Source organism: Dermochelys coriacea, chromosome 12 (assembly GCF_009764565.3).
Source record: "Dermochelys coriacea isolate rDerCor1 chromosome 12, rDerCor1.pri.v4, whole genome shotgun sequence".
In the NCBI taxonomy this organism is placed as follows: domain Eukaryota; kingdom Metazoa; phylum Chordata; order Testudines; family Dermochelyidae; genus Dermochelys; species Dermochelys coriacea.
Window position 1 is genome coordinate 24,977,153 of NC_050079.1, and position 16,735 is coordinate 24,993,887.

General features: G+C 38.8%; 2 protein-coding genes across 13 annotated transcripts in view; one reads left to right on the forward strand and one right to left on the reverse strand.

Annotated features, from left to right (window-relative positions):
* KCTD15 (potassium channel tetramerization domain containing 15) overlaps nt 1-8,800 on the forward strand; it is a 56,453-nt gene extending 47,653 nt beyond the window's left edge. For all 9 annotated transcript variants that reach the window (XM_038368301.2, XM_038368307.2, XM_038368308.2 and 6 more), the window contains one exon: nt 1,082-8,800. In XM_038368301.2, coding sequence (XP_038224229.1) covers nt 1,082-1,237 — 156 coding nt within the window. In that variant the 3' untranslated portion in view covers nt 1,238-8,800. The remainder of the gene's footprint in view (nt 1-1,081) is intronic.
* LOC119841149 (transcription initiation factor TFIID subunit 4-like) overlaps nt 3,869-16,735 on the reverse strand; it is a 215,303-nt gene continuing 202,436 nt past the window's right edge. For all 4 annotated transcript variants that reach the window (XM_043494760.1, XM_038368297.2, XM_038368296.2 and 1 more), the window contains one exon: nt 3,869-6,592. In XM_043494760.1, coding sequence (XP_043350695.1) covers nt 6,425-6,592 — 168 coding nt within the window. In that variant the 3' untranslated portion in view covers nt 3,869-6,424. The remainder of the gene's footprint in view (nt 6,593-16,735) is intronic.

Here is a 16,735-nt window from a genome sequence, read left to right on the forward strand (position 1 = left end):
CAATCAGTATTAATCAATCTCCAGCCCTCCGAGCTGTACTTCAGCAGGAAAAGAACAGTGAAGGCGCCCTATGGCACTGGAGTAAACGACAGGAATGTGGCAGATGATTCTGTACAATGTTACTGCCCTTGAAACCACGAATGGGATGGGGAGGCCAGATTCAGGTGGACAGATGAGCTCCCACCCAGAGCAAGTGAGTGAGGTTCTCTTTGATTGGTTTCAAACCCATGGCTGCTGAAGAAAAGCACATGAAACTAGCGTCCAAGCATACCTGCTGCTGAAAAGCCTGTGTGCTCACCTAATATGTTGGGGAAATAGTTCATCAGCAGTTCATCCATGTGAAAACATGACCCCTGTCATCCAGCCAAGGTTGATCTGCAGTGTAAGTGCCCATCATTCAAATTAAAGCTGCCTCTGGGCTGCTTTAACTCATGCATCCAAATTACCCCAAATTTTCTTTAAAAGAAAAAAAATACGTGGAGAATACAAGTAACCTGTTTGTTCGGGCCAATTTGTTTTCTTATCCACCTGTCTCTGGCCTCTCCATCCCATTCATGGTTTCTGAAAGCAGCACTAAATTCTAGGAAGAGGAGAAGGAGTCTGTGTGATTGATGTTAGATAGCCTTGGGAGGTGTCACTCAAAAGAAACCATGATTCTTACTTGAGCTGGGGAAGGGCTCAAAATCTTTGCAGCCCTTTTTTCTTGAGACTTTCCACATTAATAATGAATTATGGGTACTTGCTATTATGGCTTAAACCTAGTGCTATTTTCCTGTAAGAGAGAGCATCAATATTACTGCAGTCCAGTATTTTACTTATATAATGTACTGAACTGCTCTGTTGAGTGCTTATTTGTTTGATTAATTTTTGTTTTCAACCAAGATTTGCTTTAAGCGAGACTTTAATCACAGTGTAGCCATTTAAGAATAAGTTATAAAATTATAGCTCTATAATATTCATTCTATGAGATCTGGAATGACCAAATGCATCATTCAGATACACTGCTCCAGGATGCTTTTATCACATTCCCTAATACCTAAAATTGACTAAAATTTAATCTGCACTCTTTTTCACATTGCAGGTGCTAGAAAGATTGTTTCAGAAGGGATTTAACGTGGCAGCTTCGTGTGGTGGAGGGGTAGATTCCTCCCAGTTCAGTGAATATGTGCTGTGCCGTGAGGACAGAAGACCACAACCCACCCCAACAATCAGAATAAAGCAAGAACCCCTGGACTAGAACCAACCCTTCCTCCTTTGTAACCATAGAAGTGTTTAATAGTCCCTTATGTGAAACACTAAGGATTTGCAAAACAGTATTAGCAAACAAATTGTGATTTTATGTTGCTAATTAGTGATATTCGAAAACTACCTGTCACATAGCCAGCCATGAAACACATTTGAAAAACCCACCTGTTTGTTTTTCATGATGAACAACTGAGCATACTCAGCGTACAAGGCTTTGTGGGAATGTACTTTCAACCAAACAGCTGTGATGTTGAAAAAGGCAAAGCTTCACAAAGTACTGACCCTTGATTGGGCTTCTGCAGAAAGACCAATTAAAGCAATTTGAATATGTCAGCTGGAAAACAACAGTTCTTTTGACAGCACCCCTTCCCTCCTCAGTGATATTCTAAGGCAACGATACAGGGTCCACCAAAAGAAAGATGGTACCTTAAACACTGCACTGAGTATCTTCCCTGTCTGAATGCCACACTTCTCTCATATCAGATGTGCTTTACATCTCCATACGTTATGTTACATTTCTGTGATTGTAACTCATTCGTGCTAGCAAATGGCTTATTTTTATAAAACTTTACAACTGAAATAACTCTGTGTATAGAATACAAAATCAGAGAAGGACCAATTCATAGTCATCTGGTGCTCAGTACTTTAAGCACAATTGAGGACTAGTTGTGGGTAATATGTGCAAAAGTAGGGATTTTTTAGTAAGGCCATCTGACATCAAAAGGGCATCGCACAGGCCCCAAAAGTGGAGTTATAGTTCTTTTGAGATGCCAATTTTGTTTTCTTCTTTCTCTCAGAGTTTCAATGTTTTGCAACATCAGTGGAGTGGTGGTTCTGCCAAGCATTTGCCAAAGCATCTGCCATTACCCTTTGTTATTCGTTTACTGAACATACTTAAAACCCACCCCACATGCAGGAGCAGGTGTTAACCATTTTGGACACCCCTTACTCTCCATTGCCCTGGAATTTTTACAAACAATAATAAAGTCCCATACTTCTCTCTGTCTGATAGGAGCAGGCCAGGTTTTGTTTAGATATTTTTCCTTCTATTAGTTTTGAAATACTATTAAAATACTGATGTTATAGCTGCCCTGTATCTGTGTATTTTTTGCTTTAAAGAAGCCATTTGTCTGTAGGCGGTTACTGTTCCTTTAACAAATACAGTATCAACTCTTCTGACTTATGCAGTTTCCTTAACTCAGGAGATAGCATTGTGTTTGCAGGTGCAAGTATATAAATAGCATTCTGCTAAATCCTGTTTACTGCTGTTTAGCATGATTGGGTCCTCAATAACTAATTCATGTGTTAATCGCAATTTAGTTTCTCCCACAATAATTTATAGAATACTGTTGTAGATGCTGAATTTTAATTAAAACTGTTTTTAGATGTGTAGCTATATAGAACAAGGGACAGAGTATTAAATAGTCAGCAATACTTAACAATTCTGTTTCTCTAATGCCATCTGATTATTTGGGCAGAAATTAGGACTTGGAGTTTAACACTGAATTTTTCAGAAGTGCCTAGTGATTTTGGGTGCCCATGCTGGAGACTGAACATGGCTCTGATTTTTGGAAAATGCCCTCTGAAAAATCAGGCCTCTTCAAATTGCCCCACATTGGGCACCCAAAATCACAAGTCACTAGTGAAAATCTTAGCCTGCTGGCCTGCTGCCTTAGCAGAACAGTTGATGGTCCTTTGGCCAAATCTGTCTAAAGATTTTTAAAGTTATTTTATTTCATGGTTTTATGCTTGCTTGACACACTACACAAAATTGCTAGGTACTGCCATATTTGAAAAGATGGCACTACATTACCTTTCTATGTAAGATATCTGTAGAATTGTATATTATACATTTAATATTGTAAAAAAATTTAACGTATAATTGTCATGTATTTGTGTATACACATTTCTTATACAGTACTTCATGCCATAAACATTTCTGTAAAGTAAAAGATCAAAACTGCAGCAAGTAGAATGAACACTCACTTTTATCTCCCACACTCTTCAAGGGAGGTCAGAAGCTTGGGCTGTATTTCCTCTGGCCTTTGACTGAGTTCAGCTTATTGTAGCCATCTCTTCAAAAACAAATGTTTGTTTATTGGTTCTATACATTTAGTTCAACTTCTGTTCAAATTCTCCTTAAAGCATCAGTTTAGCGCCTAGCTTTTACCATGTATATTCTGGTTTTGTATTCATTTCCTGAGCAGGGTGATTCAGAGATAAGTGGAGGCTGAACCCTTATATGTCTGTGCATACTGTTCCATTCATTAACATTCAGCTGGGAGAGGAAAGTCCTCCTGTAGTTACAGTACATTCAGGCTTCAGGAGTATGGGCCAATCCTGCAGTCCTTACTTAGACTAAACTGCTGAAATCAACAGGAATTTTTGCCTGTGTCCAGGGTGGTATCAGTAGGAACTGATATTAAGCACCTCTTACAAGGGGGTGAGGATTGTCAGCTTCAGTTGAAGTAAAATGGAAGTTGAAGTGCCCTGTGCTCCTCTCAGGATCAAGCCCATAGACAGAATGCTTTAGATGTATGTAGAGAGCCATTAAGTATTTGTGGTTTTGTTTGTCTGTTTTTTTCAGTTTGGTGTTCACCATATTTTTATAGCTCAATAAAGCAGCTACAGTACTGACAGCAGTTTGGTAAGGTGGCATCATAAAAGATTCCAGGCTGCTCCAACTGAGTTAAATGTGAATTTGAGATGGAAAGTTTGAGCCATGACATCACAGCATTAACTGCAAAAGGGCACTGGAGCAAGCAAGACATATGGAAACAATCACTTCGTTAGGAGAAATATGCCTTTTTTTTTTAAGGGAAAAGTTAAGCGAGGACATGTTCTTTTAGTTAGTGACTGCAGGTCACTGATTTAATGTTTATTACAGTTTCATTTGTATCTCTTTTACTTTTTTATATCCCTGTATTCTAAAGTAACAATATCAGCAAAAACTGATGTGAATTTTTACTTCTGTCCTAAACCAGAGTAACACAGCTTGATTAAGAACATTGCTCAGTGTCATGTAAAACAGTTTTTAAAATATCATCACGTCTAGTAAAACTGTGGTTTGCAGACAGCGAATGCTTTTAGTTTGAATGCCGAAAAGTAAACATACCTTGTTTTTTAATCTAATTTCACTGAACAGAATTGGTTGGAATTTCTTTGCCGAGCACTGAAACTGTGGTTTTGAAAACTTCAGTCTTCTCTAGCACTTTTACATGTACTGTTCTGTGCCACTGTGCTCCCAAGTCTGCCAGAAAAGTGAAAGAAAATGTTATGTTGTGCTTATTGGACAAATTTTTAAGAAAACAAATGTTGTGTGCATTCATTGACTGTATTTAATAGCATCAAGGTTTGTTGACAGTTTTATTAGATGTTTGACAAAGAATAAGAATCAGCACAACAGAACATTAAATACTCAGTTTAAGTATTTCTTTGTAGGTATTGTTAATATTTTAATGCAAAATGTTTTTGAACAGTGCTTAAAAACTACAAAACAATGTGAAACTGAAATTAATGTTTGATAAATTAATACTGTATGTCACTCAAATGTGTTACTTTAGTAAATTGTTTTATTTCTTTACAAAATAAGTACAAATAAGGAAGTATGTTTTCACACAAATTGGGGTATTTATGAGTATGTACAGAAATAATCAAAACAACATAATTCTAATAAACACAAGGTCTTTATAAACAATATGTACACATTATCAGTACATTTAAAACATAATTTTACACTTCCTGGCCTTAAATACATTATGAATAATCTTTTGGCTAAATAGCAGCAGTACAAATTTTGTTCTGCTTTTAACAAACCTTAAAATATAATTAAAATTTTTGTTTTTAAAACTATTGGACAGATAGTTCTATTTGTGCTTTCAGTATTGTTTCCCATCCAAAAAAAAAACTGCCTCAAAGTGGCAAGTACAAACATAGTAAAAATTGAAAATATAAATAAGGAAATGACTCCCTTCCATAGTTACTGAAAATACTATTATGTCTGAACTATAGCTGGTGTCCACTTGCTTACTGAATACCTTATCCAAAGCCTATTAAGAAGACGCCCATTGGCTTTGGTAACTTGCCCTCTAGTCCAGCAAAGCATTTAAGCACGTGTGTGTGTGTACTTATACCTATTCACATCCTTACACACGTTTAAGTGATTTTTTGGATTGGGGTCTCAAGGTCTGATCATGCAAGGCAAGGTCAACTCCCAGTGACTTCTGTGATGACACTGAGGACCTTGCAGGATTGGACCCTGAGGACTTAACACTGCTCCCACTGACTCCAATGAGAGCGGGACTGGCCCCTCTATAACACAACTATTTTTGACAGTGACTTTAAAAATCGGTGTAGAATACTCTAAAATCTTTACTTTCGTTTTTAAAACCACAATTAGACCGTACTCTTCACAATAAATAAAGATTTTTTTAAAATAAAAAAACAACTCAGATTCATATTACTAAGCAGCTGCTACAAATGTGCAAAAGGTTGAACAGATTTAGAAAACAACAGAAGCTAGTCAAGGTAACTCAGCTGGGACCTGAATGCACAGATTTCATACACTTAGGAATTGGCTCAGCAAATGAGTAGTAAAAGCAAAAATCATGACTATATAAAATTTGTGGGAGTGAAGGATGGCTACTCTTTCAGCTGTGCAAAAAATTGCAATTATAACTAATCTAAAATGATAATAGGCATCATAGTGGTTAGTCAATGAAAACAGTGCTAGTAAAAGTTAAGGGAACACAGAAAAGCTAGCACTGTAATTGAACGTACTGCTAATAAATACCATCCTTCAGGCCCAATCCTACAAACGCTTCTTGCAAGTTGCCCAGTGTCATCAATGGGATGACTTGTGTAAGCATTTGCAATCAGGCTCTGAATTTGTATAAACTTCCTCTCATCTACTCTGGGTAGCCTCATCTAAAAATGGTCAAATGCCATAAAACTTTAAGCATGGATCATATCCATGGATTTAACCTCTTTAAAAACCTTTTGCACATTTTCATTTCTTTCTTTCATTTTATATAAGGGGGATTTATTGCATGTGTCTGACAACTTTGCAAAACAAACTACTGGAACTCTGACATCTGAAAAAAATAGAAGGCACGTTCAAATTACAGATTTTCAATGCAGGTTTAGCTCCTTTGTGAGAAAACCGGTACAATTCTTGGCTTTATTTAAGCAAAGCTCTGTAGAGCAGGAGAGAATGGCTCGTTTCTCTTTCCTGTTCCATGTAAAAGATGAAGTCCCTGAGGTTTACTCGAGTTATTTTCTGTCGTGTATACTGTCTGGATGAAGGAGCCCCAAAACCAGCCTGACCTCCACTGGTCATGCCCAAAGCCTGTAAGAGAAATAAAGACCATTAATGTTCTACAGCAAAACAAAGATTCTTTTCTCTTTCAGGCTATATGGATTTAACAGATTTTTTTTTAGTGTCCTAAATTGATAACTATGAGCCTAACCCTTACACATGTGAGAAACTTTATCATTGTGAGTAGTCCCACTGAGTTAATGTGAGTAAAGCTACCCAGATGCATTCATGTTTATGAGATTGGGCCCTCTCTGTTTATGCAAAACACAAATTCATCTCTAGTTAACTCCATTTAAGTCAATCAAGTTACACAAGAGAAATATTTGGCTCATTAAATGTCAAAAGTCTTTTTCGAAGCTAGCTTAGTAGCAGTACTTCGGTCATTGTAGAAGGCTGGTGTGTAAGTCTGAACCATGTTCCCGGTTCTTTGTACCCAGGACTGGAAGAATGTGCTGGGTGTATATCAACATGTGGATAGTTTGATTACTCTAGTAGCTGAATGGGTGGGCAGCTGAGTCTGGACTAGACTCTGATACTCCTCTGGGCTGCACCGACACAGGCCCAAGGTGATGAGAGACTGAAGCAATTTTGCTAGCGGGCACAATCAATCCTCAGCTGGTAAATGGACAAAATTAAACAGGAGAAAAACCTGGCATGAGAGGAAGCCTCCAGCAGTATGAGTAATGCAGACAAGCATTGGTAAAAACATTTTCGAACCCAAGTTAAATAGTTTCTGTACCTAACTAGTCCAGGGATAGCTGGCCCTCTGTGCAGAGATGAGTTTCACTCACTATACCTGCCTCAATTACTGATCTTAAAACCAGAGCACTAAATTATCAAGATCTAAGAATTCAGTCCACAATTTATAGCCCCTTTAGAATGTTATTGGTTCTAGAATGGAAAGCCTGCTACACCGGAACATTGAGGATTTTTCCATTTAGGCGAACACTGTTGGTTTGTAAAACTTTTCATTGCTTTCAGGTGATTTTTAAAGAAGAAAAATATTAAATAACTTCAAAAAAATATCTAAAATATTTTGAAAATTTTCTAGACTGTTTTTGAAGAGTTCTAGATGGTTTTGAAACCCAAAACTTACCTGGATTCATCCATTCTTCAAAATACTCCCAGGGTGGTTTTTTTTTAAGAAGATAAAAAGTTTAATATTCAAGGATCTTTATTGTAGCACATTATAAAACATTACTTAAATGCAACTTTAGTCTGAAGAATAAGAGGAAAAATACAGTACATTCTGAATAAGACACAGAGTGGCTGATTTCTTCATTGCCTTTCTCTTCACTCACCTTGAGAGACTCTCACTTTCATGACTATACTGCTCAAGAGTTATTTCTCCTCTGTCCAGTTCTTAAACTACTGTGAATGGGGCAAATCCTGTTCCCCAGCTACATGAATACAAAAGGCTCTGAATGTAGTGGAACAAATGTGAATATGCTGTACAGGATGGGGGATGGGCAGTAGAGATGCCCACAACCACATTTAATTACAGAGCATTACATCTTGGGAGCTCCCTGTGTGGAGTTGTATTTTGAGAATGGGACAGTGAAGTCAAAGATTCACTAGCTAAACCTTACCACAAAGAGGGCAATGTTTGCGGCAACTGAAAGGGTTGTTCATCCACACTGAAACTCGAGGGTCTCTCCAATGGACAGCCAATTTACTCTAGCTGTTTCAAGTCACACTTCGCATTCTTAGCATGGACTAGCATCACGTGAGCATCTATTTTTACAGTACCACGTATGTGACAGCAATATCCATGTGATAAATTTCAGAACCATATGAAGAAGTGCGTGCATTATGCACCTTCTGACGGCCTCTCACCTGCACTCTGATCACTCATCTGTTTCTGCCAGGGCCATTGTCATTATTCCAAAATCCAAAAAGCCAACTTTTCTCCCATCTAACCTGATTCAGACATGTTTTCCTCCTTTCACTCCAAATGTTGAACCTCCTTTCCCCTTCCTATAAATTATGCTGGCATGAAGTCCAACACAGTTAATGCTGGACACGTGACAGACTTATTTGTGAGAAAATGAAACTATTCCAAACTCATGCTGATAATACCTTTATAGTATCACAGCATGTCAGGTTAGACACATATTGCAACTATAAAGTATTAATACAATGTAACGATCGAATTTTCTCAAAAATTTTCTTCATAGAAAGCTTTCTTTCAAAAAAAAAAGCAGACAAATTGTGTTATTTTTTTAATAGTCTGAAAACCATTGTAGCAAATAAATACTGTGTGTTCCCTGGTCAAAGTGGCTGGAATGAAGATTAAATAAATTATACTCATTACATTTATTTTCTGAAATATTTAGTTTTTTTGTTGGAAAGATCATAATTTTTTTATAGCTGGCAGAGTAACCTAAAAGCAAGGTTTGTGTTTTCAAAACAGCGCCAATATTGTAAGACATTCAGCTATCCAACGCCATTTTGTGATTTGGTTTTACAATGTGGATTTTTATGAACAATTTTAGACAACAAAGAGTGCATTTAAATCAACAGCACACTAATTTATAATTGTCAATGCAATCCCTAATTTAGAATGACACCAATTTCTGTTTGGTGTTGTACTGTACTTAAAATCATTCTGTAATACTCCATATGGCAAAAACATACACTATTAATTGCCACAGATTTTTAAAATTATTTGCAAGAATGCAAACACAGGTAAAACTAATTGTCAAGCATAGTAGGATTTAAGTAATGCATATCTGACCAAAAACACACCACATTTTTATCAGTGTGATAGATTTTTCATTAACAAGCTCTGTGTTGCCTATATCCATAGCAACTAATAAAGAAGTCACAAAGATAAAAGCTCTAATAAAAACATAAATGTCTGGAAATGGTTTACGTCCCTTATTTCATAGCCTACCACATCCAAGCTATCACAGAATCATACCCATTTCAATGTATATATCATAACTATTTGTGTAAAGCAATGAACTATTGTTTTTAATGCAAGAGGGACCTTTAGAAGACAGGATTTAGATCAGGAAAATATTTACATTTCAGTTTGTTCTGCCCCTTCATTTAGAAAGGACATACAGAAATTGGCTATGGGCAACTTCATTTCTCTATCCCCTATTACATTTTCTGTTGTCCAGCCTTACCGCTCCATCCCACACTATGGTGGTGGTGGTGGGGCATTTATATTCACTTTTCAGGTTGCAAATCTCAGAGAAGACGACAACAGTACAGAGCAGTTGGCTTCTCCTCTGTTAGGCTCCACCCATTTTGTTTGTGCTTTGCCCGTGCACAGGCTGCAACGTAACACTCCAAAGTGAATCAAGTACCTTCATTTTGCAGTTGTGCACAGAGCAGAATGGGAAAGAGAGGCTCAGGAAATCAAATAAGAAGCAAGCATTCAAAACATGGTACCCGCATTTTCTCTGCAGAGACTGGCCCACTGAAGTCAATAGGAACTCTCTTTAGACTTCCATGGCCTTTTGCTCAGACCCCAGAAGGGCAGATGGCTGTGTATATATCTAGTTTTTTTAATGATACTGTTGGATTGCCAAACTGTCTGAGAAAGTGAGATTTGAACCTATGATCTAAAAGAAATGGCAGAAAAGGTTAACTCTGTACTTTGGCCTTTAAGGGCACATTTGAGGCATTTTGAACTCATTTCCCATTTAATGCAGCATTTGGGACATACTTCTCAGCTTGTCTGCTGCATTTATGATTGTCTCCTATAAGAAAACAGACATTTTAGAAAAAGTAGAACAAAAATGATAGAAATAAAATAATGTTCAAAGCTACACTAGACCACCAGATAAGCACCAAAAATGTTCCAAAGAAACAAACACTCAATGTGGATGTGACAGAAAAACAGACAATTTTTCATTGACATTAATCCAAAACAACACCCTCTATCACTGAGAAAGAGAGTCAAAATGCCCCTACGAATTAAATTACAGTAACGTCACCAGCTGGACATTAAAAACAGGCTTAACTGCTCACAAAAAGTATGCTACTACCTTTAGCAAGCAGAATTGCTTAATTTACACATGTAACAAAGGATGTATTTTAAGTTATATAACAGGAGTTGCAATGGTTAACGAATTAAAAATTAACATTTCCCCAAATCTGAAAAAAAAATCGAGTTTTAAAAAAAGGTAAAGAACTGTGGAGATACACTGTGAGATTCTAGCTGGGAAATACAAAGACAAGGGGAAGTGCAGAAGACTGCATTTAATATTTTATCCATCCCTCCTTTACCAAAAAACAACTCAGTCCTGACATCTCTCCTTTGAACACAATCTTGAACTGAGGCTATTGCTTCTCTGTGACCCAGAGAAACAAGGCAATAATGATAAAACAGATCTACTAGTTTTCTTCCCAGGCTACACGGCCTGTCCTTGTGGCAGACTAACACTTCAAGCCAAAGTCCAGAAGTGGGAATCATGAAGCAACTCTTCAAAGTAAGCCAAGACACAGATGCCTGTGGTTCCTGGGGTTCCTAGTTGTCATGTCTGGGTAGGAGAGGGGCAAGGATGGTTGAGGGTCAGACTTCTGTATTTCGACACAGGAATGTAGTTTCAGAAGCAGCAGGGCCTGGGTGGGGTGTATTGGAGGGGAGATGTAGGTATGTTTGATAGAGGGGGAAGTAAATGGGGTGAAGATATAGGGAGTCTTGTCTCTCCAATTTCCATTAACTCAACTAAGAGACGGGGAAGTGAGGCATGTCTTATCTGGCTTTAAGAGTGAGAGGCCTTTGTGGTCAGAGGGTAATCTCTGAGATAAAATGTAGATAGTAAGGTGAAAGAGTACACTGGAAGAGGTGCATTGGAACAGATTGGAGCTACGTGGCAGAGGCACAATGCAAATAAACGAGCATGTTTGTGAGTTGGGGGAAGTCACTGGAGAAATTGGTTAGAGTTATATCAGCCCCTGTAACTGATGGTGGATGGCAATCATTTGTAAATAAAGTTTGCAATTTAAGGGTCTTGTTAAACCCTGCAACCAGATACAGTTATGGTGAAGAGCGTACTTCTCCATCTCCCCCATGTAAGATGAATGCAGCCATTTGCTTTGGATGTACACCTTGCCACACTTCCTCATTCCTTTGTCAACCCAAGATTTGACGACGTCACTTCAGACTACACCTTGGGACATTTGGGAAGGTGATCTTTGCCCAGAGCGTAGCATAGTAATCAAAGTCTGAATTTGGAGGTCATAAAGAAACAGGTAAGTCTTCCTGTAAAACAAATGTTGCTGCAGGAGCACTGTCACAAGGCAAGACTTCTCCCCAGCTTACTAAGGACTCGCTGCCACGCGCACCGTCTCTACGTAATTTTATTGTCCAACTTAGCACAGTTGCTCAATTCAACACAAGCACAGTTGCTCAATTCACCCTGGATTACAGGGGTTTTTCCTCTTTTAGTTCTCAGGTTCATTCTGCAGCCCTTCCCAGGGACTCTCACTGTCCTGCTGCTCCTGCCTTCCCCTCAGGGGACTCTGGCAGTCCTAGCTCTCCAGGAATCACTACTTCCAGGGAGCAGGCAGTGAAAGCCTCATGCCCACCCCTTTCCTGACTGGCCCTCAGTCTGAATCACCGAGGCTCCCCTGCCTCCCCATCTGGGTCTCTGTGTAAACCCAGGTGCCCTCTTTTATAGCTCAACTGCGGTCAGCTAAGGTTCACTGGTGCTACTAAAGGGACAGTGTCATCCTCTGACAAGCACCGTCAACACAAAAGAGAGGTAGCTGCTGGCAAAAGCTTTTCCCTGAGGGCCCCTTGACTCTGGAACATGGTCCCAACACCTTGCTCTGCCAGAGCCTGGGTGTGTTAGGCTCTCATTTCTTTGGGGCATGTGAGGAGGGGATGAGATCAGGGTAGAATGGAGGGGCTTGCTAACTGTAGTGTAGCAGAGTGGGAATGTACTAGAATTATGTCATTCTCCATGAATTTTAGCAATTCAATGCATTTATTGATTATTGTTTTGTTTCAATATTAGGAGCCCCAAAGCCTGGGGAAGGTGATTGTAGTTGTATGCTTGAAAAAATCTAAGTAAATAAAGATGTAGCAAAGTAAAGCGGACATATACATACTGAGCTAGAGAATGCAGGGAAGAATAGAGAAGTACAGAACTGTGGCTTAGAGGCTACTGCAGGGAACTGGGAGTCAGGAGACCTAGATTCAAATACTCAATCTGCCACTGGGTTACTGGATGACCTTGGGAAAGTAAAAAACAAACCCGCCTCCTTTTTGCCTCGGTTTCCACATCTGTAAAACTAGAAAACAACCTTTGTAGAGTGCTTTTAGATCTGTGACTGAAAGGGGCTTTACAAATGCAAAGTAATTATTATTTATAATTAGCTGTTCCACATAATTTAGGGTTCAATCAGCTCCCAATGAAGTTAATAGGAGTGGTTTCATTAATTTCAATGGGAGATGACTCAAGCTCTTAATCAGAATAACTAAAATGTGTAGTGATATGTAAAAAATGACCTTTTAACAGCACCCCACAGATTAGCAGTACTGCATGAAACAATACAATTGTGGCCAAACTCAATCCTACAAAAAGTCTTAATATGCATGATGTAGGGTCTTTACAAAAGGTTTGTTTTCTAATACTATTCCTCACCAAAAGCCACCATTTAGCCTTTCGAATCAGCAGCATTTATAAAAATGGATTAAAGTCCATTATTTCTTTAGGAAGCCAGTGATTTTCATGTGCAAACATTTTTGACTCATACTAGTTCAGTACAACTGCTCCTAACTATGTGGTTCTGGCACGCGCTTGCTTGTTACACCCTCTTTGATGCAAATACATCTCATTTCCCCTGGGCATATAAATACACACCTCACCCTGCAGTCAAACATCAGAAAAACTGATTTGCACAAGTATTTACAAGCATCTTAAATACCAACACAATTGCAACATTTCACAGACAGCGTGCAGTAATTTTTAATGTCACGAAATAATGAGGAAGGTTAAGCATACTGAGCCATGATGTTTAGAAAATTCTCTCATTAAATGTGATTCTTTCAATAGATACGATTCAGAGTGAGAAAAGTGGGCGGCCATTACAAGAAGAAAGCTTTCTGATGTTTCCTTGCCTTAATATATGGCTTTGTTTAACATGATATAGTACCATATTACAATGGAAACAGTCAGCTTTATAGAACTACTTCACCTCAAAAACTTCCAGCTGGAAGAGACTGGCATTCACTACCAATTTGTCCACCTATCCTTTCTTGTAAGAGAGCATTACCCACAAAAACACAACCTCATCTCTGGCAGAAATTCATTACGCAACACTATTTCTAAAACAGAGAGTAACAAACTTGGGAGGAGATCAGTGCCCTAGTCTGCCTGAATGGAAATGAGTGACGAAGGGTTATGTCTAGTTTGCCCACTGAAGGGGATTAGCTCAGGGTGCTCAACTGCCTGAGCACCAATATGTCGTTCTTACCGAGATATCAGTCCATTTGAAAAGTTTCAGTTCCCTAAATCAGTCCCATGCATAATTACTGTGGGCAAGAGAAACTGAAGTTCTGCCTGCACAGCAATTTGTCTTTGGGTTGCGCAAAGAAAGTGGCTTTCTGATGCCATTCATTAATGAGAGAGACAAGGTGGGAGACGTAATATCTTTTATTGGACCAACTTCTGTTGGTGGGAGAGAGAAGCTTTTGAGCCTACACAGAGGTCTTCAGGTCTGGCTTGTCTCTCCCACCAACAGAAGTTGCTCCAAAAAAAAGATGTTTCTTCACCCACCTTGTCTCTCTAATGTCCTACCTGGCTACAACAACACTGCATGCATTCATTAATAATGACAGTCATTTGGCTGGTTACCTGGGACTCTTCACCTCTAGTAGATGGTACCTTTATCGCTGCGGAACATGCTGGCTGTTAGGACTGTTGTCAAAAAGCACTACTCCCTAACATCAGTCACCAAGTCTTATGTTCTTATTAAAGGTTTCAGAGTAGCAGCCGTGAAGTGAGCTGTAGCTCACGAAAGCTTATGCTCTAATAAATTTGTTAGTCTCTAAGGTGCCACAAGTACTCCTTTTCTTTTTGTTCTTATTAAAGGCATTTGTTAAGGTTCCTTCCCCACTTTGAACTTTAGGGTACAGATGTGGGGACCTGCATGAAAGACACCCTAAGCTTATTTTTTACCAGTTTAGGTTAAAAACTTTTTCAAGGTACAAGCTTTGCCTTGTCCTTAAACAGTATGCTGCCACCACCAAGGGTTTTAAATAAAGAACAGGGAAAGAGACCACTTGGAGATGTTTTCCCCTCAAGTATTTCCCCCAAGCCCCACACCCCCTTTCCTGGGGAAGGCTGATAATAATTTTTAACAATTGGTAGAGGTGAACAAAGACCCAAAACCCTGGATTTTAAGGACAATGAAAAAGTAATTAGTTCATAAAAGAAGAATTTTAATTAAAGAAAAGGTAAGAGAATTACCTTTGTAAAATTGGGACGGTAAATACTGTATAGGGTACTTAGATTTAAAATACAGAGAATCCCTTTAGGCAATACCTTAAGTTACAAAAAGACACAAAAACAGGAATACACATTCCCTTCAGCACAGCTTATTTTACAAGCCATTAAACAAATGAAAATTTAACGCATTTTTTAGCTAGATTACTTACTAACTTTACAGGAGTTGTAATGCTTGCAGTTTTGATTTGTTTTCGGCAAAAGCATTACATAGACAGACCAAACCCTTTGTTTCCTCTCCCCCCACCTCCAGATTTGAAAGAATTTTGTCCCCTCATTGGCCATTTTGCTCAGGTGCCAACGATGTTATTTTAGCTTCTTAACCCTTTACAGGTGAAAGGATTTTCCCTTTGGCCAGGAGGGATTTTATAGCACTGAATGCAGAACGGTGGTTACCCTTCCCTTTATATTTATGACACACACCCCCAAATTACAGATAGGGTGAAATGCTGGCTGCGATTTTTTCCTGGAGCTTTAGGAGAAAACAGAGTTAATAAGACACATGGCACCTCTAAATATACTACCAAGTGTATAAAGACTAACAATATTTTTTACATTTTAAGGACCATTTGAACCAGTTGATTTTGGGAAACTTTAACGGGAGAGTGCATCAGCCACTTTGTTAGAAGCTCCTGAGATGTGTTGGATGTCGAAATCAAAATCTTGGAGAGCTAAACTCCACCGAATAAGTTTTTTGTTATTTCCCGTGGCGGTATGAAGCCACTGTAGCGCAGCATGGTCGATTTGCATGTGGAAGCGCCATCCCCAAACGTATGGGCGTAGCTTTTCCAGAGCATAGACAATGACGTAACATTTTTTTTTTTTTTTTTTTTTTTTTTTTTTTTTTTACTGATTGACCAGTGGCTTTTTTTTTTTTTAAAGACAGCTTTTTGCTGAGAAACACGACAGGATGGAACTTTTGATTTTTTTTTTCCATTAAGACTGCTCCCGCACCACGCTTGGATGCATTTGTGGTTACTAGGAAGGGTTTGTTAAAGTTTGGGGCCCTTAGCACAGGGTTAGACATGAGTGTTGCTTTAAGATGGTTAAAGGCCTTTTGATACTTTTTAGTTTACTGAACAGCATTTGGCTGTTTTTTTTTTGTTAGGTCTGTCAGTGGGGCATCGATTTGGCTGTATTGCAGTACAAATTGCCTGTAATATTCGGCCCAGCCTAAGAAGGATGGGCCTGTTTTTTTTTATTTTGGGACAGGCCACTTTTGGATAGCATTTACTTTGGCCTGTAGGAGGTTGATAGTTTTTTGACCCAGCCGGTGTTTAAGGTAAGTTACTTTGTTTAGGCCTATTTGACACTTTTTAGCCTTAACAGTTAGTTTTGCCTCCCTTATGCGCTTGAAGACTTTTTGTAGATGTTTTAGGTGTTTTGCCCAGGAATTTGAAAATATGGCCTCATCATTACGGTAGGCGACTGCATATTTTTAAAATTTTGCTAGGAGACAATTTACAAGTTTTTGGAAGGTGGCAGGTGCATTTTGCAGCCCGAAGAGGAGCACATTAAATTTATACAGCCCGACATGGCTGATTAAGGCTGACCTTTCCTTGGCAGATTCATCTAACGGTACCTGCTAGTACCCCTTGGTTAAGTCCAAGGTAGAGATGAGCTGGGCCCATCCCAGTTTCTTTAATAGTTCATCTGTGCGTGGCATTGGATAGTTGTCTGGGCGAGCATTTAGCTTACCGTA